Source organism: Eurytemora carolleeae, unplaced genomic scaffold, assembly GCF_000591075.1.
Source record: "Eurytemora carolleeae unplaced genomic scaffold, Eaff_2.0 scaffold1510, whole genome shotgun sequence".
Classification (NCBI taxonomy): domain Eukaryota; kingdom Metazoa; phylum Arthropoda; class Copepoda; order Calanoida; family Temoridae; genus Eurytemora; species Eurytemora carolleeae.
In genome coordinates, this window is record NW_019397398.1 from 18,491 (window position 1) to 42,429 (window position 23,939).

The 23,939-nt window shown below is 31.6% G+C and overlaps 1 protein-coding gene and 1 long non-coding RNA gene across 2 annotated transcripts; both read right to left on the reverse strand.

Annotated features, from left to right (window-relative positions):
- Positions 1-15,034: 15,034 nt before the first annotated feature.
- On the reverse strand, positions 15,035-18,479 carry LOC111714082 (mucin-5AC). The gene is made up of 11 exons (XM_023489114.1): positions 18,339-18,479; positions 17,946-18,162; positions 17,768-17,885; positions 17,369-17,420; positions 17,180-17,306; positions 16,701-16,923; positions 16,572-16,650; positions 16,407-16,479; positions 16,243-16,351; positions 15,719-15,796; positions 15,035-15,640 (listed from the first exon to the last, which is right to left on the reverse strand). The coding sequence occupies exons 1-11, from the start codon at positions 18,459-18,461 to the stop codon at positions 15,196-15,198; spliced, it is 1,644 nt and encodes a 547-aa protein (XP_023344882.1). The 5' UTR covers positions 18,462-18,479; the 3' UTR covers positions 15,035-15,195.
- Positions 18,480-18,734: 255 nt separating this feature from the next.
- On the reverse strand, positions 18,735-21,576 carry LOC111714083 (uncharacterized). Its single transcript, XR_002767882.1, has 3 exons — positions 21,518-21,576; positions 19,043-19,127; positions 18,735-18,949 (listed from the first exon to the last, which is right to left on the reverse strand). It is a non-coding gene; the product is annotated as an uncharacterized LOC111714083 (long non-coding RNA).
- Between the last annotated feature and the right edge of the window lie 2,363 nt (positions 21,577-23,939).

The following is a 23,939-nucleotide window of genomic DNA, read 5'->3' on the forward strand; positions in this document are numbered from 1 at the left end:
TATTAATCCAAGTATTAATTAATATTAATAAAATATTAGTTTAGGATGGAAAGATTCTCTCACGGTGATTCTGATGTCTGGGGTTAATAGTCAGTAAGCCTTCACTTTGAATAAATTGAAATCTAATTATCTCGCTTTTTGGGAGATTAAGGTTTTAATATAAATATAACTAAGGTTAAATAATACTCATTAGATAGACAGATGATAACTTGATTAAGTTTATTTAGAAAAAGCTAGAGAACAAACTATAGATCAATTAGAATTAGCGTGCTCAAATGCCTTCATTTGATAATTCAATTAACCGCTCTAGACCTGGCCTTCAATTAAAGACATGCAATCAAACAAATAATTCCAGAACTAAATAAATATTTCTGGACTGTAGACGTAATTCCAAGTACACGGGCGGCCGTAGTACATTTGAATTTCCGAGCCGGGTCAACCTTTCCGGTCCCAGTTTGTACTGTGTCGCCCAGACAATGGGTAAATAAAGCAGACACTCAATAGGACTAGCCGGTGCAGCAAGGTTGACGCGGTCAGACTTTAGGTCAGGACTAGATGATGCCTCAAAGTCACTGGGATTTAAAGGTTTCAAGCTCGCAAGCAAAAATTGTTGAGAATTTTGCCAATCACTTCTATAAAACCAAAGCAAGCAACAAGTGTAAGTTAGAGCGGTAAAATCAAAGTCCAAAGCACTTCAAAGTCAACCCTGTCTTAAAAATTGATAAGACTTTTTATAAGCAGGCTGAATGTATGTGAATTAATTAGAAGTATGGTACTGTGATTTAAAGGCTGCAAGCTCTCAAACAAAAATTGATTGGAACTTTGCCTATTACTTCTTTAAAACTAAAGCTAAAAGGGCTGTATGGTGCTAAACGTACATGCTTAGGGCCACAAAAAGCATAAGAAAGTTAGAGCGGTATAATAAAGGCGGTCCTGTATTATAAATTGAGACAACTTTTTATGAGCATGCTGAATCTTTGTGATGGTGCTCAATTAAGTTAGGAAGAAGAAGAGTTTGTATAAAATGAAAACCTTGTAAGTATGAACCCGTTGCACTATCTTTATTTCCTTCTATTTCTGTCTAATGGTTTTGCAAAGAGAGTTTTTATATAAACACTGCAGGGTTGGGAACTCTTGTGGATATCGAGATCTCAATGCTTGATCAATCTTTTATAAATGTGATGTTTATTCAATATCCCGCATAGTAATCGTACCCAGTCATGGTTTGAAGAGAGCCTTGATTAAGGTAGGAATAACTAAAATTAAGATAGAAAAAGGTATAGGTCTTTTTAGATCTTCAAATTAAAGGTACCCACCGTGTATATCGAGATCAAGGGATCGGAATTATGATAATTCAAAACAAACTTCCAAACTCTGTACAGTGTACATAGTACAACCCTTAAAGACGGTTTATATGACACTGCTAAATTGCCCGCCGAGGCCCGTAAAAAAATGATTTAAAAACTGAAAAATTGATCTTTAAAAAAACCTCTTTAATATGTTCGATTTTTGTAACCCATTTTACCCCCAGAAAACCCATGGGTTCCCTCAAAAAATGTCAGCCAGATTGGTCCAGCCATTTTGCCAGCATATATAGCTAACATATACAATATACATACAAATTTATATATTAGCGTATAGGCTGTATTAAATAGATTACAGCTATAACAGATTAAAGATAAAAAACAAGACAGTGGTGATCTTAAGTATTGTTTTTTTTCTACACTTTTTCTTACTTACTTTCTTCCCATTTGCAGCAGTCCAGTGGCTGAATTTAAAGAATTTGAGCAACGGCTAAAATATGGCTGGTTCCACTTTAAATTGTATCCAATGTTTCAAGATTTAGACCGGTTATTTGCGGATTTGAGACGCGGCTCAAATTCATTAAATTCGAACTCAGTTTTAAAAATTATTTATTTTTTTTACACCGTAGTGAAGAATTTTGGTGTCTTTTCTTGTATTTGATCAGATCCTTCCTGAGGTCTTATCTTAAATTAGGTGTCAAAAATAAACTAACTGACCTACCAATTTTCTAGAATTTCTGATACCTTCTTGTCCATTTCTAAACAACAACCTTGACACCTCTGGCTGAGGAGAAAGATGTTCTCTCTCTTTTTCGAACTATAAATTGATATTTTTCAAATGTGACTCTCATTAAATGGCCACCAGAGAAAATCATGAAATTAAGTTTCCCAGTTCGAAAAACGACGATATCTTCCTTATTGTTTATCAGCTAAGGGAAAAAGGAGAAAATCTGATGTTATAACCGTGACCCAAGGAGGAATTATGGTTTGAATATATTCATGAAATTTTTATCCTCTCAAGGTTCAGATGTATTTTGTAACTCAATCCACAAAATGAATCTGAAGTCTGATTTGGTCCCTTTATAGTATTTTAGCGTCAAGAAAGAGCTTTAATGATTAATAAGGTATTCAAATTGTAATAATTTGTATATCTCTTATTCTTTTATTAAATATTAAATATTAATATTAAATTTTAAAAATATGAAAATATATTATCAAACGTAAATCAAAAATTATCCAAGGGAATTGCAGAAAGTAAATATTTCAACAGATAAAATAAACTGAGTATGTTTTTTTACCCCAAACATGCTTTTAGAATTAGCCCTTATTTTTAATACATTAGCCTTGGCATTTTTTGACTATTAAGAAATAGTACCGTAAATTAATTTTTGCAAAAGAAGTTTTTTTATTTCACAAGGTAAGCTACAGGATGGTAGGCTACAGGATGGTAGGCTACAGGATGGTAGGCTACAGGATGGTTGAAATGTCGATCGGTTTAAAATTTAGTTTGAAAGCCCATAACTTTTTCAGTAGCGCATGTTAGTAAACGTTTTCTGTGTTGCATTTTAGTATTTGTCAAAAACAAAAATTAATTTTTAAAACGTGTTCCATCTTTCATTGCCATACTTCCCTAGGTCCCAAACCTAAAAGTTTGCTGTCTAATTTCTTAAATGAATTTGCTCCGAAAAATTGAGCTATGATCAATGATCATGACTGTATTGCTCCTCTATACCTTTACTTAACGTCCTTTTACCAGAATTTACTTAGATTTAGACCTCCCCAAGCCAGTATAGTGTATAGGGTTAATATTCAAAACAACAATGAATATTCCAGTTTTTAGTTTTAGTATCCTGAAAATAAATTATCTAAATATGCATAAATGTAAAAATACTGCATTCGTTGATAACAACAGAATATTTGGGAATATACTGATTTGATTTTAAAAAAAAATTATGCCTGAAACTAACCTACAGAGGCGTAGCGAGCTGAGNACCAGTGAAATCTATAGATTTCAGGGGTTTTCAGGCCGCAACGGGTGCTAAGCCCCCATGGAAAGAAATAAATTAAGTCCCCCCTGGTCAAATTCCTGAACTGCGCCCCTGCTAACCTTTTTTAAACGAATACATCGTGTATACAAACATTTTAGGAATGGGTAGACGTGGAGGTTCTATAGATTTAAGAAAGGGGGGAGGGTGGGTAGGGGTGATGAATGAAAAAATTACTTCCCCCTCCCCTTTTCCCCAAATTCATCATCCAGAATATCAATTCAATTTATCAATAAATACATACAGATTAACCAATATGCTTGTGATCAAACGAATACAAGTATTGGAGTTGAATTAATTAGTTTGTGTTACCAGAGCCCAAAACTTAAGACAGGGTATCGTTCTTAAAACCAGTTTTAAAACCCGGGTTTCACGAATGGGGTTAGGTATGGTTTTGCGAATATCAATATTTTTGTTATGACTTATTATTTTATTCAGTTTGTTTATATTCTCAATTTTTTTAGAATCTCTCAAATCGAAATCTACACAAATGTAAAGACCCCAAAAAGGAAACTGTATAATCCTATTCTTTGGATCGATGATTATACGTTGCAATATCTGAATTAAATTCATTTTTCTTCGATCTGAGTCGAATATTGCAACTTTTTTATTTGTATGGACGCTCTGTTCTTCTGTATAAGTCATTTTTAACAATTTTCTCCTTATAGACGCAACAGATAGAAGTAAGATTAGAAGCAATCTACAGCAAACATTTTTCGACAAGCCTATACCTCTTTTCATTTTTGGTGAACACTCCCTTTAAAAATAATCACACAAAAAACCATTTACATTGCAACGTGTTTTGTATGATATTATGTGAAAATAAAGAGCTTTGTTGTAAAAGCGAAAAGAAAGTTTTGTGGGACCATATTTCTTTGCTTCTTTTAATTTTCTAAAAAATGAAAATTATGATCATTGTTGCTGTTTTTGTTATTGCTGTTGTTCTTGTTAATGTTTTTGTTGTTGTTAATGTTGTTAGTTGTGTTTAAATTAATGAAAAGAATGTTTTTGAATAAAATTGTATGGATGTTTCCAAGAAAGATATTTATGTAAGTTTTGTTTCTTTCTTTCGTTTGAAACCCAAATCCCTTGTAGCTTAAAATTATCATACAACAAGAAATATTTAAAAATAAAAGAACTGAGTTCTTGTTACAATCTAAACTTGTCTAATCACTATATCTTTAGAACCTGATGTTGTAAATCTTTGGAATTTCAAACTTAGACTATTTAGTCTAACAGAATTCACAGTTTGCAAATTCAAAGGTCTCAGATATCAGATCGCAAAGATAAAAGAATTGAAAAAAATAGAGTTTGTGGCAAAAACACAGTTTCTTTGCTAAGCACAAATAAGGAGGCATTGCAAGATCCCAAAAAAGAGTGACATATATAGAATACTTACATTCATTCATTGGAGCTTATTATATAAAGGATAACTTAGAATATACCCACTTACTCTATCCTTCATCATGAATGTCTGATTTGCATAATGCCTGCTACTCATAGTGGGGAGGGGCAGGGAGGGTATCTCTAAAGCATTATAGACATAAAATAAAAGATTGTCTTAAGTTCATTTCTCAATTTAATTTGCTGTCACTTCTGTAGAGAACCCACAAATTAAAAATAATCAGTTTTCAAAATTATCAACATTGATATTAAATTCATACCTGCTCAGACAAAGCTTTTAGGAGTTCGTTGTGAATCCTAGGCATTACCTCTTGGCATACAGGGTCACTTGAATTTAGGAGTACAATCCCTTTAAGAATGATAAATTATCATTCTTTAATCCCTTTGAGAGTGATAATTTATGCTTGCAATCCATTTAAGAATGATAATTTATGCTTGCAATCCATTTAAGAATGATAATTTATGCTTGCAATCCATTTAAGAATGATAATTTATGCTTGCAATCCCTTTAAGAATGATAATTTATGCTTACAATCCCTTTAAGAATGATAATTTATGCTTGCAATCCCTTTAAGAGTGATAATTTATGCTTACAATCCCTTTAAGAGTGATAATATATGCTTGCAATCCCTTTAAGAGTGATAATTTATGCTTGCAATCCCTTTAAGAATGATAATTTATGCTTACAGTGACATATGACAGTTTTATGACGACAAATTTTAATATAAATTATGCATTCTTTTGGTTTGAAAAGTAAAATACACATTAAAGGGAGTAACCAGCAATGTGTGGTAGTTAAAATGAGATTAAAGTATTAATGAGAAATTTTTAGGATTCATCTGAATTTTTTTACGGTTCAGCAAATTCAAAATTTAAAATCCTCATAAATTGTCCATTTTGGAGGGATGATTTTGAGAATCGGTTTTATAACATCATTCAAAAACGACGAGAAAAATGTAACAACATATTTACAGTAAAATAATTAGATGTTTAGGTACATATTTCTCAGTGTAAAGGAATTGACTCTGTGCCAAAAACACTGATTTTCTAATCCCAATATCTTTGGAACCCAGTATCGTAAACCTTTGATATTTCAAAATTATATTTTTTTATCTAAGAAAAGTCATAGTTTGAAATTCCAAAGGTTTACGACGTTGGAATCCAAAGATATAGGCATTAGAAAATCAGAGTTTGTTGCAAAGAGTCAATTCCTTTGTCCATAAATCAATATCAGAATCAATTGTATCTGTTTTGTCATTGTATTGTTTTCTTTTTTTTCTGAATTTGTTCGCAGATTTCTTCAAATTCTTCGAATGTTGACTTTTTCTTTAAAAATTGCAGGAAATCTACGGAAAATGGTTTAGATCACTGAGAGATTACAGAAACCAATAACTAAATAAGATTACTTATTTTCGATGATAAGAGTTAATTTTTATTTTCTCAACCTGATCCTAAAATACTAAGTAGCTTACTGTAGAATTTTTGTTACGTTTTACGTGGTCGTTATTGAATATTTTAAATAAAACCGATTTTCAAAATCATCCCTCCAAAATGGACAATCAATGAGGATTTTAAAGATTGAACTTGAGCTCTTGCTGAACAAATATGCACCGTAAAAACGTCTGATAGGTCTCAAATGAATCCTAAAAAATTTCTCAATAATACTGCAATCTCAGTTCAACTACCATACATTGCTTTTCACTCCCTTTAAACAGGAAACACATCTTTATTTATATGAATTATTTTTACCATTAGGTTTGTTTCTAATTGAAGCGTGTTTTGCCTAATTAGTAGCATGTTTAGTTGTCTTTAGAGTTTTATGTTTAATTAGACACCCTGTATTTAGCTGCAATTATCACAAAGGAATATGGATATTACAATAACTAAGCGCAACCTGTTACACATTAATGTCTAAAGAAAACATAAAATTCTAAAAAATTGAACCATAAACATTAAACAACTTAGACCTACATTAAACTAGGGATTTAGGGGGAATCGTGTCCATTTTCTTGTGACGATTCTAGCTTTTATCTGTTAATTTTAAGCCGCCATGTTTAATCCTACTCCAATAATTAAAAATCTTTGCGGATTTTTCTGTTTTAGCCAATGGATTTTTAAAATAGTAAGTTAATATATTTTTTTCAATCTAAACTTTTCAATTTTGACCGGTTCAGTCGTTTTTTACGTTTAATGAACACAAACAAACAGACAAGGCAAATATATATATATATTTATAAAAAGGGCTTTTATAATTTATTGCGCTTCGCGCCCCCTTATCGATTTCCTGGGGTAATGTAAATTGCGACATAAAATCATAGGCAAGATCGGTTGAGCCGATTTAAGTTTATTGGATACAGTCATATCACCATTAAACCTTCGCGATCTTTTGTATCGCGATCTAGTACTTGTTAATGTATCAGTTTTAAAACATTGAACGTCCCTATTTTCTTTCATGAGTTTTATTGTAAAACCTTGAACATCCCTATTCCCTTGATTTGCTGTATATTATATTCCGGTTTTGTTTACAAAACACTGAGCGTAATGCACTTTGCACAAACTATCCTATCAATCTCTACTGAATATCAGTACATGAAGAATATATTTTTACTCCTCGGCGTCATTTGGTTTGTACTTATTTCGTTAAAGGAATTGAGTCTTTGCAACAAATCCCAATTTACTAATAACTATATATCTACAACCAAATTATGTAAACCTTAGATATTTCAAACTTTGATTATTTGATATAACAGAAGTCAAAGTTTGAAATATCTAAGGGTCTACAAAATTGGGTTGTTAAGATATAGGGATTTAAAAACCAGAGTTTGTGGCAATGACTCAATTCCTTTGTACACATAAATAGTTATAATTTAGTTGTAGTTTTCTAAATATGAATTATTTTCAGTGTATAAACATCTGAAGATGAAAAAAGTTTTCCTTCAATGGTTGTGTACTTTTGAACCTCAGAGAATTAATCCCTTAACCCTTCATGTTGATCCGAGTATCCATGTACTAAGTACAATTTATATACATAGTATTGTAACATCTGAAAGACGAGTTTTTAGTTATTCCTTTTAATTTAAAAGTAAATTCTTACGATCCAAAGGTTTTAAATCACATCTCAGAAATGTTCCTATATATATATATATAGCTGTATTTTCCAAATTGAATTAAAATTGTTTTTATCTAAAAACCAATCGGAAACATATAACGTTGTAACATATGTAAAATTTGTAAAAAAAAATCCACATGTAATTACACATAAATGTTATGTATATGCTTTATACTTGTACTGTTAATATAATCATTAATTTGTGATTGTAAACTCTATCTGTATACAGATACATTTATTTTAGCAATAAACTTTATCTTATCTTATCTACTATGGGATTTTAAATGAATATCTAGATTAAAAAAAAAAATCTGTGAGTCGCGCAAAATAGCTTGCATGTTGTTTTGATTGCATGTTGCAATTTTACAATCTATGGTTTCCATCCATCTTTTAAGCCCCTTGAGTCCCCTTGGACAGAAAAAAATAATTAATTTTAAGCCCCCCTCCTCCCTAGACAAATTTCGTTTTAGTTTTAATTTGGAGTCTTTTGGGACCAAAATTGTGTATAAAAATACGAAAGTTTCATTAGAACATGGGCATTCAGTGACTAATCAGAAATATTCTTTGTTGATACCAGATTTCACCAATAATACTATAATTATGTCTGCTAGAGTCTAGAGAGTTTATTTTATGATAATGGTAAAAGGCTGTAATGTTGTTAATGTAATCAAAATTCAAACAAACAAATTATCTATATACTCTACTCTAGCAGACGAATATCTGGTAGATTACCGCTTTCTCAAACGGGTATCACTATACCAAATCAAACATTATTAACACAGACTATCATGAAATCGTCTCTCGATTCCCGTATCTATTGGAACACCTTGTATTAAAACTGTTTTTATTTGGCCCCATGCATAGAATCAGTTTGGGTTTAATTTCATGCGTACGCTCTCAAAACATCTCCAATCTTGTTTTATGAGATTAGCTTTAACTCTTTGTATTTCATTTCTCGATGAATATTTTCTTCTTCTGGTCCTCTAGAGTGTTTCTTTTCTTACACGCCATCAAGAAAATAACTTGCATTTTCTGGTCCTCTAGAGTGTTTCTTTTCTTGCACGCAATCAAGAAAATAACTTGCATTTTCTAAATAAAAAGTTAAAGAAACTGGATGAGATTTATTTGAATTAAAGGGACCATCCAGTTATTTGGGTAATTTTAGGGTAAACAAAATAGCCTATTAGCTATTTTTTGGTATTTACTGAAGAGTTGAAATCTAGAAACCTGTTTGTTGGAGAGAGAAAGTCGTCTTTGTATAAACGTGTTAATTTGTTAAATCATCTTTGAACGTTAATTCCTTGCTAATTCTAAAATCAAAGTTTTTATATTTAAAATATAATGGCTGACCCATGATGTCATCTAATTTTTTTGGCTGTTGTTACTAAAAAACGTTTAAATAGTGTCTATGTAAAGGTACAGTGAATCCTGGATATATGAATACATATTTTTTATAATGTTGTATTACACATTTGAAATCAAATGCCGCGGAAAATGAGTTTATATTAATATATCAATTGCATTCATATTTCAGGGCTATTTTAAACTTATTTTTCCGCGGCATTTGATCTTAAATATATAATACGACATTATAAAAACTCTTGCTATAGAGTATTCATATCACGCACCTCTGGTCCTTCAGTAAAAGTAAATTCAACCTAAAGTCTGACCGCCTCAACCTTGTTGCACCGGGTAGTCCTATTGAGTGTCTGCTTCTTTTTCCCAATGACTAGGCGAAACAGTACAAACTGGGACCGGAAAAGTTGACCCGGCTCGGAAATTCAAATGTACTACGGCTGCTCGTGATATATCTGGGATTCACTGTATCATACCTTTACGCTGGAATTCTAAATGATAAATCGGCTTTTTCTCCGGTCATAGAATTAGTTTCCCATGAAATTACCCAAATAAGTGAACAGTCCCTTTAAACAAAAAGAATTCTCCACCATAAATGTACAGGGCCTTGAATACTGTGGAAAAGAAAGACAAATGTTAAACTCAAGTTATCATTTTAAATAGACCAATGACTATGAAACACACGAATTGCACAGTGCACTGTACTCAAGCCTTTTCTTTTTAAACTATTTAAAATCATATATAAAATTATATCAAATTAAATAAAATGTCGTCTTCTCGCAGTTAAATGAGCCGCTTTTCAGTTACAAAAAAAAAGTTTTTTTAAGAAATCTTTCTGATTTCATGAAATCAATTAATATCACACTGATAGTCCTTTTTAAGACTATAATTTGCAGTAAATTGTATTCTGTCAATGCATAAAAAAGTTTATATATTGTTATTTGTTGAACGTATATTCATCGTTGATCCCAATATTTTCCATTAGCTTGGTCACGGCTTATTTATCATTATTAGCTTTCCAGACCACTCCACTATCTATATTATATTTATATCCATCTATATACATTGCTTGTCTGTCTGTCTGTCTGTTTGTATCCAATAAACGTCTAAACGGCTGAACCGATTGGGCCCAAATTTTGTGTGGGACCTCGCGTGACCCCAGGGAAGGTTTATGGATGATTTATTTTCAAAAATTTGCATCTAAATAAATTCAAATTTTAAAAATTTTGAAAATCCAAGAAATTATTTTGAAAAAATCCACGAAATTTTGATTTGTTTTTGTTTTACAATGTACACAAAGAAAGCATGTTCACAAATGAAATAAGAGATGGGCGTGATTGTTATTTTGCCTGTCTATTTGTTAGTTTATATCAAATAAACTTCAATTAAAATGACTAAATCAATCAAGCACAACTTTTTTAAGACGTCAAATTTGCCCTGCGAGTGTTTGTCGCTTGTCAAAACACTTTTTTTTACAGAACAATGGTGAGTCTTGTTCTTTTCTTGGCAAGTGTTTACGAAAATGTTATTATTCTTCTTAATTAATTTGATCAAACAGTATTATTTATTCTGCTATGGTACTCAATAAATGTATACTTTTACATTTTTATTTTCCAAATTATTATATTTTCCCTAATATTTTAAAAGTACATTTATTGCTTCTATAAGATAAAAATACATGATAAATAATGAGTGTATAAAAAAAGATGAGGTTCTAAGATCCGACGCTACTGATTTGCGGATTTCATAATCCTCTTTCTTGGATTTCATTCTTTACAATATGTATTTTATGTAATATCTATAGGATGATTTACATTACAGTAGATTTCACATTGCTTTTAATAAAGGGGATTCGCTGCACAGCCCTCCCAAAACACTTTGAGGAATAAATGACCCATACCAAATTCAATATTATTTTTTTCAATGCTAAAAGGCACAAAATAACATTCAGTTGTCAGAAATTAGTATTGATATTATCATTGAGTCTTTTTCACAAACTCTGCTTTTCTAATCTTTATGTCTTTTAAACCGGCCAAATGTTTTAGATAGGGTGATTTTTTAATGTTGTAGACCTTAAATATTTATACTATCAGCATGTAAAGCAATGTTTAGGGATTAAAAAGTTTGACTTTGACGCAAAGACTCAATTCCAAAAAGATTGGGTTTTGTTTTGGCTGGAAACTAATGTGGTAATTTCTGACAAAGCAATTGATGCAATAAATCATAACTCATGAATCTGCAATTTCTGATAAGATCACACATCAGGTTATCTCCCTATTTGGATCTAACCTTTATATGATCACTTATCTTTGCAATCTGATAACATCATACATCGGGTCATCTTCCAAGTTGGATCTAACCTTTATATGATCACTTATCTTTGCACGCTGATAACACCCTCAGTAATAAACAATTAGGCATTGCACATACATTTATTTTCACATATCTTATAAATGAACATACAAATATATTATTACAGTTACATAACAGATTAGCAATTGATCATGATCTTTTTATTTGTTAAGATCACGATCATAATCAAATGAATAATAATGATCAATTGATCATGATCTTTTTACTTGTCAAGATCATGATCAAGATCAAATGAATAATAATGATCCATTGATCATGCTCTTTTTATTTGTTAAGATCATGATCAAGATCAAATAAATAATAATGATCAATTGATCATGATCTTTTTATTTGTTAAGATCATGATCAAGATCAAAGGTATAATAATGACACTATTTAGGATCATGAGCAGGATCTCTTGAGACCTCTGCAATCCTATTAAGCTTGGATCCCATCATCTTGAGGGAGGGATAAACCCTCTAATTATACCTCATAATTTAGGATCATGAGCAGGATCTCTTGAGACCTCTGCAATCCTATCAAGCTTGGGACACTCTCATCTTCCGCTGCATCCTTATCCTCTACATCTTTGGCTGCATCTTTAGCTGCATCTTCAGCTGCATCCTTAGCTGCATCCTTAGCTGAATCCTTGCTTCATCCTTAGCTTCATCCTTAGATGTATCTTCATCATATCCATTATCAGGTGTCAATCGGTATGCGGGGTTCATCATCATCTAATCTTCGTTGCTCATCTTCATGGAAGCTCGCTGTATCATTGTATGATAAAGTCCTGTATGCTGTATATCGTACAGGGCCCGGAACGTTAGTTTGTAGACGACTTGTATGTGTGTCTACTCTTCTAAGGTTCGGGCTGTACTGCATCAATCTTGTCTCTCCGATCTCTCATTGTATCTAGGGGACTGTTCACTCTTTTCTGGTTCAGTCAGGGATACAACACTAAATGCAAAACATTAAGTATATATATGTATCTGGACGTCAAAAGAATGTAGAAATTTTATTAAATTACTGCAGGACTAATGACCTTAATGTTTTCTAACCAAGGTTTTTTTACATTTAATATAAATTTTTTAGCTAGAAAATGTTTAAGAATGTCCTCTTCCAGAGAATTGGTCTGCTGTTTTCTGCTCAAAGATCTTTCTGATCTAAGGATTTTCGGAACAAAAATGTATCTTATTGTTAACGAAGGGTCTTCGTTAATGGTCGTTAATAATGGGTCCTTGTAATGGTCGTTAATTAATGTTCCTTGTTAACAATTGTCAAGGAAGGATCGTCGTTAACAGTGGCTGACAATCGTTGTTAATCGTCAAAAATTCAAAACGAGTCCCCTGTGTTTCCAACACGAGCTCCCTGTCTTACCAAAACGAGCTCCCTGTCTTACCAAAACGAGCTCCCTGTCTTACCAAAAAGAGCTCCCTGTGTTACCAAAACGAGCTCCCTGTCTTACCAAAAAGAGCTCCCTGTGTTACCAAAAAGAGCTCCCTGTGTTACCAAAACGAGCTCCCTGTGTTACCAAAACGAGCTCCCTGTGCTATCAAAACGACAAAATAAACTAAAACGTTAAAACTAAAGATTTCTCAAGTTCTCCGTTTTTTAATTTAAAAAACTACTTTTATAAAAAACTATCGTTTTTCTACCTCATTAACAAAATTAACAATAGGATCTTTGTTTTCAAAAAAAAAGTGAAAACGTTCCATCCATACCTCTACAGTATAACCACCATGAGTCAGGATATCTAGGTAAAGATGAATAAATTAATCCGTATGTCTGCATAAAAAGAGATCAGTGCTTGATCCCAAGATTTACAATACAAAAAATCTGACTTCTGAGCATGGGAACTTTCGTGTTGGATAAATAAACTCCTGATACCTTAATTATGATATTCACAGTGGACACTTTTGAATTTTACACCGAATCTACCTAATCTCTTGATTTAAGATATCTTCAATATCATTGTTCTCCTTTCGGTGGAACGCAAAATTTCTTGGCTCCTCATTGGCAGTTTAAAGAATTACAAAAGATCAAGATCAATCCTCGACCCCGATACATGAGCTCGATCTCTACGATTTAAGAATTCCTAGTTCTGATCAATTGAAAATATTCTTTCCTGGAAAGCTGTATGTATATATACATTGTAGGACGGTTTTCTTTTTTGGTCAGTCCTTTAAAAATAAGTCTAGACACCCTTCTTTAAAGGTTCTTATGCATGTATTGTTGAAGTGTATCAATTATCTAAACAATTCTACATTTTAACAATCATATTCTTTCTAAGCTAAACATATGTAATGACATGTGCGAAGTAGGGTTGTTAATCGGTCTTAAAAGCAAAGTAGGGTTGTTAATCGGTCTTAAAAACAATCGAAAAAACGGTTGTTAAAGATTTTCTACAACTAATAAACCTTTGTTAAAAAAAACAAGAGTTAAAACTAAATTAAACCACGTATAAACGACCTACCTTTGTTAACAAAATAACGCATTAAAAAATACTACTTTGTTTTTTAATTTATAATTTTTTTACGTCCTTAACAATTCATTTTTCAAAAAAGTTAATCCTAGTCCTCAGAGAAATTATTTTAGTAATGATTTAAATAATGATAAGTGTAAATATTTCTAATCTGAAAATTCTTATAGAATCGATTTATGATCATAATTTTAATATTTTAGATTGTAACAGATGAGTGGATGATAACTTATTATAGATTGTAACAGATGAGTGGATGAAATCTTATTATAGATTGTAAAACATGAGTGGATGATATCTTATTATAGATTGTAACAGATGAGTGGATGATAACTTATTGTAGATTGTAACAGATGAGTGGATGATATCTTATTATAGATTGTAACAGATGAGTGGATGATAACTTATTGTAGATTGTAACAAATGAGTGGATGATATCTTATTATAGATTGTAACAGATGAGTGGATGATAACTTATTGTAGATTGTAACAGATGAGTGGATGATATCTCATTATAGGTTGTAACAGATGAGTGGATGATGAGAAGGATTGTTCAATACCTAGAGCAGTAACATGCTTGCGTTTTCAAGGTATTATTCTCGCGGACCGCTTTCAAACTAATTATCATAATTGAGAAAGACCTAACCTTTAGAAGGTGTAAATATTTTTTAATTATTAGATATATAAAACCTTGATTTAAATATCCTTCTTCAACTAAATTAATAAACAATCAACAAATTGTAAAATTTTTCGTTCCTTTCTCCAGATGAATCTCCCTGGATTTACCGTAGGAAGTCGATTCGAAATCAAACCTAGACACAATGAAAGGAGAAGGTTTCTAACGGAAGGACAAATGGGGTGTAAGATTGAATGATATTCATTCATATTATTCAATAAATCTGATTCTCAAACTTTTAGTTGGAAAGACGACATTTTAAACTCTTTTCACATTGTTATATGCCTAAAAAGCTCAAAATATTGTAAATTTAAGTTCCTTTAAGATATAGTTTGCAAAAAGATATAAAACATTAATAATTATTCATGGGTTTTTTTCAGTTGTAGGCATGGTTTATTCAGTTCTAGGCATGGTTTCTGCAGTTGTAGTTGTGGTTGTAGTTGTAGTTGTAGTTGTAGATGTAGTTGTAGTTAAAGAGCTGGAGCCGGAGCTGGAGCTGGAGCTGGAGCTGGAGCTGGAGCTGGAGCTGGAGCTGGAGCTGGAGCTGGAGCTGGAGCTGGAGCTGGAGCTGGAGCTGGAGCTGGAGCTGGAGCTGGAGCTGGAGCTGGAGCTGGAGCTGGAGCTGGAGCTGGAGCTGGAGCTGGAGCTGGAGCTGGAGCTGGAGCTGAAGCTGGAGCTGGAGTTGGAGTTGTAGTTGGAGTTGAAGTTGGAGTTGTTGTAGTTATTTTTGTAGTTGAAGTCGTAGTTAAAGTTTTTATTGTTGTAATTGTAGTTTTTGCTGAGGTTGTTGTTTCTGGCCTTGTAGTTGGTAGCCTTGTTGTGGAAGCTGTGGTAACACCAAGAGTTGAACTTAAAAATTGTATTCGTACTTCAATGACATCTCTAAGCCAAAGTTTAAACCAGGAAAGTAATAACCTAGTTATGAATAAAGCTGATTAGAGCATAAAAATAAAACATAAGATCTAAAATCAAATTTTAAAAAATAGTTCTGACCTAATGCTATTCAAAGCTCCAGTATCCGAGTTGCCTACAGATGTATCACAAGATTCTAAATCTTCTTCTAGTGTTGGTCTAAACAATGGTTTTGACCTATTTATAATAGTTTTAAATTTTTATTTTTATTAATCATGTTAAACTCAATCAAATAGCAAATATTTACCGTCTTTTCTTAGTTTTTTTTTGATGAGTAGGTTTAAATTGTAAAATATATTATTTCTATTATGGCATTTTAAGTAAAGAAGCTAAAGTAAACTTTGACTGTAGTGTAGACCAGTTTAGTGGTCCTGTGTTCTGGACCCAGAACAGCTTCTGAGAAAAAGTCGACCCAAAGGGAAAGACAGATAAAATAGACTTTTAATTCAAAGAAAGTCTTTGTTTGGAAGAATTTTGAATGGTCCAACACTCAATAAAATTTCTTCTGACAGTATGGGATGAAATGCTTGATAATGATTGAAAATGGAATTTGATTTTTAGAATATCCAAATAAATAGTTACTAAATAAATAGTTACTAACTTGCCTTGTATGAATTGCAGTTAGACGATCTATAGTTGAGGGAACAAACTGGAGATTAAGGTTGTTTATATCATAGCCAACAGCGTTGGCAGATTTGTTTGCAGCCATCATTGCTAAATTAAATTTGAAGAGTATATAGCTCAATTTAGTAAGTTCAACTATTTTTACCAAAATTCAAGAAAACACATCCTGCTCCGTCTACTGCCATTCTCTGCAAAGTGGATCTTGCAACCCTTCCAGGCTATGAAGAGAGTAAATATTATAAGTAAAACCGGATAGATAAATAAAATCCTTTGCTTATTATATTAAAGTTGTGATATTGTTTAAACTTACCACAATATCGGGATTAAACCCAGATTGTAGTAAAGCAAAGTCCAATTTAAAGATGACCTGGTTTAAATCAAGCCTAAGTCTAGAAAATGCATTGGTTATGACATATTTTGTGTAGTTGGTTAATTCTACCTTTGTAAGAGATTTAATTCTTGAGCTGGAGGGATCCCAGGAACTGCTGGTGATGTGCTAGGCGATGCTGGAGTGCTAGAAGAAGATGAACTTGACATAGCTGGACTTGATATAGATGTTGGGCTTGGTAATAGAGATGTTGAGCTTGCTGATGAGGCACATGAAATGCATCTGCTTATTAGTGGAATTGTATCCCTTTCTGCTGTCCTACAGGCTGAAAATACTAAAAAAAAATTATTTAGATAAAGGAATTGAGTCTTTGTCCCAAACTCAGATTTTCTAAGCCGTATATATGCAACCTGATGATTTTAACCTTTAAAATTTCAACCTTAGATTATTTGGTCTAAGAAATATATAGTTTGAAATATTTAAGGTCTGTGACATTGGGTTGCAAAGATATAGAGATTAGACAATCACAATTTGTGGCAAAGACTTAATTCCTTTATAAAAATCTGAAAAACATAAATTTAAATTTTTACCAGTATTACAGTTAGCTCTTTCACTTGGCTGGTTTTTTGCACTACTATTAGCTGCTGTTAAGAAATTGCATTCTTGAACATTTTGTTTCAACTGCTGAAGTTTGCTGTCAGCAGTAGATACACAAATCTAAAATTAAAAATTTCTTCTGAAGATTCTTTTCGCGGAATTTTAGCATAAAAACATTCTACCTTTGCTGCCTGAGTTGATCCAGAAGGAATGAGCAGTTTGTTATATTCATCTCTAAAAATTAGGAATTTATAAAAATTAAGATTAGTATGCTAGTTTTTTTCGTTTTTTACTTTGAATGTGTGTCTTACAGGTTATTAAACTTTTTTCAGTAACAGGTAAATTTTATGCATTTTAGACAACTAGATGTTGAATTTATGAATCCTTGATGATAGTATTTATAAGATGATATTTTCTTAGAATTAAAACTAAAATATAAAATTACAAAGTTAAAGTAATAAGTTTAGCTTAAATTGCTACATTTATTAAATTTTAAATGTACTTTTTTTAAATGTAAAAATTGTATTTTTTTTAAATCCAATAGTTTTCAATTGAGGCTTAAATCATTGTAGATGAAAAACCTGTAGTTTGTTGAGGTAGTTTGACATGCTGTTATTCTGGAGATATCATCATCTGAAAGTGTATTTATGCATGCTTCTTTGATTTTAGCCTCACAGCTAATCAGCACATTCAACGTCACTGAAGAAACAGCAGCTACAGCTTTAAGTTTCTAATATTTAAATTTTAACAAGATGCTACCTCTAATCGGATCATTATCAGGTACAGTTTGCCCACTGCAAGTTAAATTAGATGAATTTCCACCAAGACTATTTATTAATCTGTCTAAGGGTATCATGAATTCATTACTTTTTCCATTCTTCAACCGCTTAACATTATTAGCAAGGATTGCCCTGTTGGCAATCATGAAAACATTCCTTACTTGGTTTCCCAATATTGCGGCCAAAGTGGCCAATTCCTAAAAAATAATCATATATTCATTGTACCCCCATTTTAGAATTAGGAGCACAACTACGTCTATGTCATTATTTTTTTTTATAAATTAATATTTTTTATATTTATTATATTGAAGGGTTCTATTTTTTATGAACTGCTGGATGTTTTAAATTGCAATTCTGATTTTTCATATTTTACCTTTACACATGTATCATTCACCATTCTTGTAGAAATTATCAAGGAAGTTGAATGCTTCCCACCTCTTCTGTTATTTATCTTTTCACCTTTTTTGTTTCTTTTGGCTTTATTTCTCTTCTTCATTTCTGTATTCTCCTTTTTGCTGGCTTTCTTTGTATTTTGGTTTTTACTTACTTTTTTTCTTAATAGTTTATGTTGATTTTTTTCTCTTTTTTTAATTCTGCTTTTGCCTGTTTTCTGGTTTCTTTTACTATTTTTCTGTTTTCCTTTCATTTCTTTTTTCTGCTGATTTTTGCCAGTTTTCTTGTTTCTTTTATTTTTTTCCCCTTTCATCTCTTGTTTTTGTAGATTTTTTCCTGATATCTTTTTTCTTCTGATCTTATTGTTTTTTCCTTTCTTCCGTTGATTTGATAGATTTTGACCTGTTTTTTTGTTTCTTTTATTACTCTTATTTTTTCTATTTGCTCCTTTTAAAGGTCTTTTACTTTCAGGTTTCTTTGAGACACCATTTTTAAGATCTTCCTGTAAGCTTGGCTGTATTTCCCTAGAATACCTTCCTAATACTTTTGATTCAGCTAGCTTTCCATTTTCATCCAGAAACCCTGCAGGATCTATACAGAATGATAAAATATTAAGTGTTCTTCCAATTAAAAAGAAAAAAAATGGAGCAATTATGAAAACATCAAAAGAAGTTAAAATCTAACCTTGTGCCTTGGATTCCTGGATGGCAATTAAGGAGAAGACAAAGAAGGTTCCTAGTATCCACATCAAAGCAAGGATATTTAAATCCTGAAAAAAAGAATTTGAGTCTTTGCCACAAACTCTGATTTTCTAATCCCTTTATGTTTTTAATCCAATGTCGTAAACCTTAGATATTTCAAACTATGAATTATGTTAGATAAAATAATCCAAGTTTGAAATATCAAAGGGTTACATCTTCCGATCGCAGAGATATAGGGATTGAGGCAAAAACTCATTTCCTTTGAGTTGAAAACTAATTTTCAAAATGCATACACAAGATCTTTGCTCTGGCACAGACCAGTATTTTCCTGACAATAGATATTTTGGTGTCAAACCTTATCGAAATCCGACGTATAGAAACAGCTACGTATAGCAACAAGGCGTATTTTCCGGGAGAACATTTTTTACATTTTTGAGAAATTAAACGTTTTTGTAAAACATTGTAGCGTATTATTATCATTATCATAATTTCTATTTTTTAACATACCCTAGACATTAAAGGAGCAAAATAGTTTAATATGTACATTTGTACTGCTCTCTATTGTGTTTAAGGTCCTCCAGATTTTATAATGTACTGACAACATAAATGAATGATTATAAGGTTATCCATAAAGATGCGTATTACTATAAAAAAAAAAATATTTTTAAAAAATGCTATATCTACAGTTTTATTTTTCGAAGAAAAAGTTTCTCAAAAGTATAAAAAAAAGTTTTCCAGTAATGCTAGTATGATTTCAAAAATTTCGTTTTACCATTGAAATGAAAGGATTTTATGAAAATTATATTTACTTTACACTGATTATTTAATTTCTCAAAATATAAAAAAAAAATGTTTTCCCGGAAAATACGCCTTGTTGCTATACGTAGCGGTTTCTATACGGTGGATTTCTACTCTTTCTATAAGGTTTGACTTCAGATATTTTCACTGCAATAGTTCAAGGAGGGTCTAAATACATATGAAATGTTAGCCAAAAATTAAATTAGTTAAATTTTCCATGTTCTTTGTTTACCTTACCTAATTTCTGATATCAATCAAACTTGGAATTTAGACAAGTTTCAATGTGGAAAATAATAGAAATGAATTAATGAATTAAAACAACCAACCGGATAAGCTGGGATATTTGAAATTTTGCCAAATAATGAGTGAATTCTCACTGGCAGGGAGAGAAAAAAAGCTGACAAGAAGGTAATCCAGGGAAGCGTTAACTTTACTATAGTAAAGGTAAAAGGGATTCTATTTGGATCAATTTTACGGATTTTGGCCATTATTTTTCCCAAATCAATTATTGGTGATATTTAAGTTGAAGTGCATTCCGGACCCCTTAGCCTGAGCTGAGGTTAGTGAATCTTGTTAAAAGTGTCCACATTGGATATTTCAGATTAAGTTATGACGATTAAAGGGACTGACCGGCTATGTAAGGTAATTGAACTGAGTATGCAGTGTTGTGGAAAACTTCTTTAGGATTCATTTGAGACATATTTCACTTTTTAAAGATCTGTAAATCCTGAGTTTGAGCGCAAATTCGACGTTCAAAACTCCTGATTTGGGGGTGGATACGCTTTCAGAATTAGTTTTTTTTTTTTTAATTATTAAATAACGACAACGAAAAATAAAGTAAAAATTATACAGTAATCTAATTAGATGGCTAGGAACATATTTCACAAAAGAAATTTGTCAATAAATCAATGCTAAAATCGAATATTTCGTTTTCATTATTATATTGAATTTATAATTTTCTTTGAATTTATTCGCAGATTTCTTCAAATTCTTTAAATGTCGTATAGAAAATCTGCGAACATCTATGTGAATAACGAGAAACTAGAATAATGAGATAATAGAAACTAATAATTGAACAAGTTTCCTTATTTTCGATGATAAGATTAATTTTTATTTTCTCAAAATGTTCCTAAACATGACGTCTGTAGTTTATTGTATAATATTTATACATTTTATGTCGTCGTTAATTAATAATTTTAAAAAAACTAATTCTGAAAGCGTATCCACCCCCAAATCAGGAGTTGTAAACGTCGAATTTACGCTCAAAATCAAGATTTACAGACTTTTAAAAAGTGAAATATGTCTCAAATGAATCCTAAAGAAGTTTTCCACAACACTGCGTCCTCAGTTCAACTACCTTACATAGACGGTCACTCCCTTTAAAGGTATCCAATTCTAAAGTTTTCAGCTCAGTTTCCTTTCAAAATAAGGGGATTTGCACTAAGAAGTGCATATTTTTATGGAACAAGTGTAACATTAAACAAGTTGTGTAATCCCTTTCACTTTTAGGATTTAAAAACTTGATATTTAAACCTTAAACAAACAAAAAAAGGGATGAAGCAAGGTAGTTGCATAAATAGAAGAGTAAACATTACAACTCTTTGAATACAAAAATATATGATATCAAATTTGTAAATAAAAGAATGTTTTTCTGCTATACCTGTTCTTGGAAGTACTTGTAGACTTAACTTACATTGAGCTTATATTAAGTTTTAGTTCCATTGTTGTATTAAGAAAACATCTGTATATTTGTATACCGTCTGTCAAATATTAATGTTTTAGTTTGGTGGTTAAAGTCAGGATGTGTCCTTGAAGTCATGTTTTCGAGTTTTTACTCACTCACAAGTGAATTTAGAAAAAAAAATAAAGTAGGACAGATTTTTGATTTACAAAATCTAAATTACAAACTCTGAGTCTGAGCTAGTTTGAGCTGCGGTTTAAATCTGTAAAAAAAACGGTTTCAATTACGGGCTGGCTTAAATCTTGAAAAATTAAATACAATTTTCAACCAACCATATTTGAGCTGCGGATTAAATTAAAGCCATGGCTCAAATTCTTTAAATTCGGCTTTATATCTCACTTCCTATGGCTAACTTTGACTTAGTCTTTTTTCAATCCATAAGGATTTAACTCTTTGTTCACAAATTGACAAAGCTTTGGAAATTTTTTGGGTTTTATCATACACAATTATACATGATGCCTTGAAACCCATTTTCCAGCGTTATGCATAGTTAGGAAAACAGTGTGCTGAAATATTAATCTTTTTAATTTGAATCTCTTCCTTTTCTCTATTATTTGATAGAAGTAGATAGTTGTTTTCTTGCCACCAGCCCTGGACTTACCAGAGAGCTGGATTTGTTTGGTTTCTTCAATCTGTATTCAATCACATATTGGTCTAGAATTGAGCTTTGTTTAAACTTGCAGAGTTCTCTTTTTTAATGCTCTCATCTAAAACGTAGGAGAACCAAATAGATAAATTGCTCTTTCAGTTCAGACCTTACTCTGCAGTGTACTTTGATATCCACTGTAGTCCCAATTAAACTATATGGCCGTCTTCAGTCCGTTATATGCCCCATTTATGCCTGTATTGTGTTTTTCCCTCTAAGCTAAGTCATTTTTAGACAATTGTATTTTAATGAAGTTCCCCCCCCCCCCTCTACTAGTATCTTGGGGGAGGGGGGAGTGGGGTTGTAGGAGGGAGGGACACGCAGACATGAGCCTCCTAGATTTTCTAGACAGACCAAGCCTACGCCATTCAGAAGAGCCTCCGCTATATAGCCAGGGGGGAGTGCAGAAGTCCTGAATTGGTAATCACTGCCACCCAAACGTGCTTTGCGGCATGCATACTCCTCAATTGGTAATAACCGCAAAATCTTGTTTTCGGAGATTTTAATTTAATGCATTTTAACACAGTTTTCAAAATCAATCGGGCTTTCATGAAATGCGTATTGGCTTAAACTAAATTTTAAATTTGTTTTCAGATTGGATTGGTCAACAAAAACTAAGAAATAAGGCAAAGTTTATAAAAGCTAAATCATAGATCCAATTTGGCAATTTAATTACTGCATTTTATGATTGGAATTAAGATACTAAAAGGTAGGGCTGCCTGTTTACTAAAAATTATATCGACCAGACCAAGGTAATATCTATCATCATTTAGAAGCTAGAGAGAACAAAAAATAAATAAAAATCGGGCTCATTGCAACCACTAATGAAAATTAATAATTAAGTTCAAAGGTTCCAAAACATAATTTTATTTCTAGCGCTTCATGTGGCATGAAGAATTTTTTTCATTTTTTTCAAAAAATATTTTATTTATAATTTATGTTGTTTATTGATTGTTTTGATTTGTAGCTGATATTGACTCATAAAGAGGTTTATAAGATTTAAGTTTTACAATAATACATTTCTTATTCAGTAAGGCGGCTATTTGGAAATTCATTTCTGAATTGAACTTAATTTAATTTGTTCTTATCTTTTATTTAAGCAATACCTTTCTTGGGAAATTTTTTTAGATTTAAATTATTTGTCAATGTCAAATTTTTGATTATCTTTATCTGATGAAATATTTCAAAAAAAGATTATAAATTAAATTACTTTTAGAATGTTTTCTCTAAACGTTTTCATTTTCGCGTAAAAAATATTTCAAGTATTATAAAAAACTTTACTAGTCATTCATAATTAGTCACTATTTATTATAATTGATTAATACTCTAGTACGTGAAAAAAAATCAGGGCAACAACTCATATTATCAAATATTCAGCGAGTCGGTTTTACAATTTATTATTATTATTTACACAAACACGAATAGAAATAAGAAAATACTATACGAATCAATAAGCATGAATAAAGATTATCCAGAGTTAGGGAGATCTCCAGGGGAACCTATTATTCAGGGAGCTGGTCTTCAACTGATCAGCATTCCTTGAGGTTCAAAAATTTCTTGGGAACCCTAAATTTCCGCTGTACCTATTCCCCACGCATTACATCGCGTATGTTATCATGTTGTTCTAAATATGTCAGTTCAGCTGTGTGGATCATTGTACGAGCACTAATGAAAACAAAACAAAATCCTTTATAA

Coding starts and splice junctions, on each gene's coding strand:
- LOC111714082 (XM_023489114.1), bottom strand. CDS start 18,461: ATGAAGAAGAGAAATAAAGCCAAAAGAAACAAAAAAGGTGAAAAGATA. Junction 17,307..17,368: donor GATCAACTCAGGCAGCAAAG/GTAGAATGTTTT, acceptor TTTTAATTTTAG/ATTTGTGTATCTACTGCTGA. Junction 16,352..16,406: donor ATGTGTTTTCTTGAATTTTG/GTAAAAATAGTT, acceptor AATTTAATTTAG/CAATGATGGCTGCAAACAAA.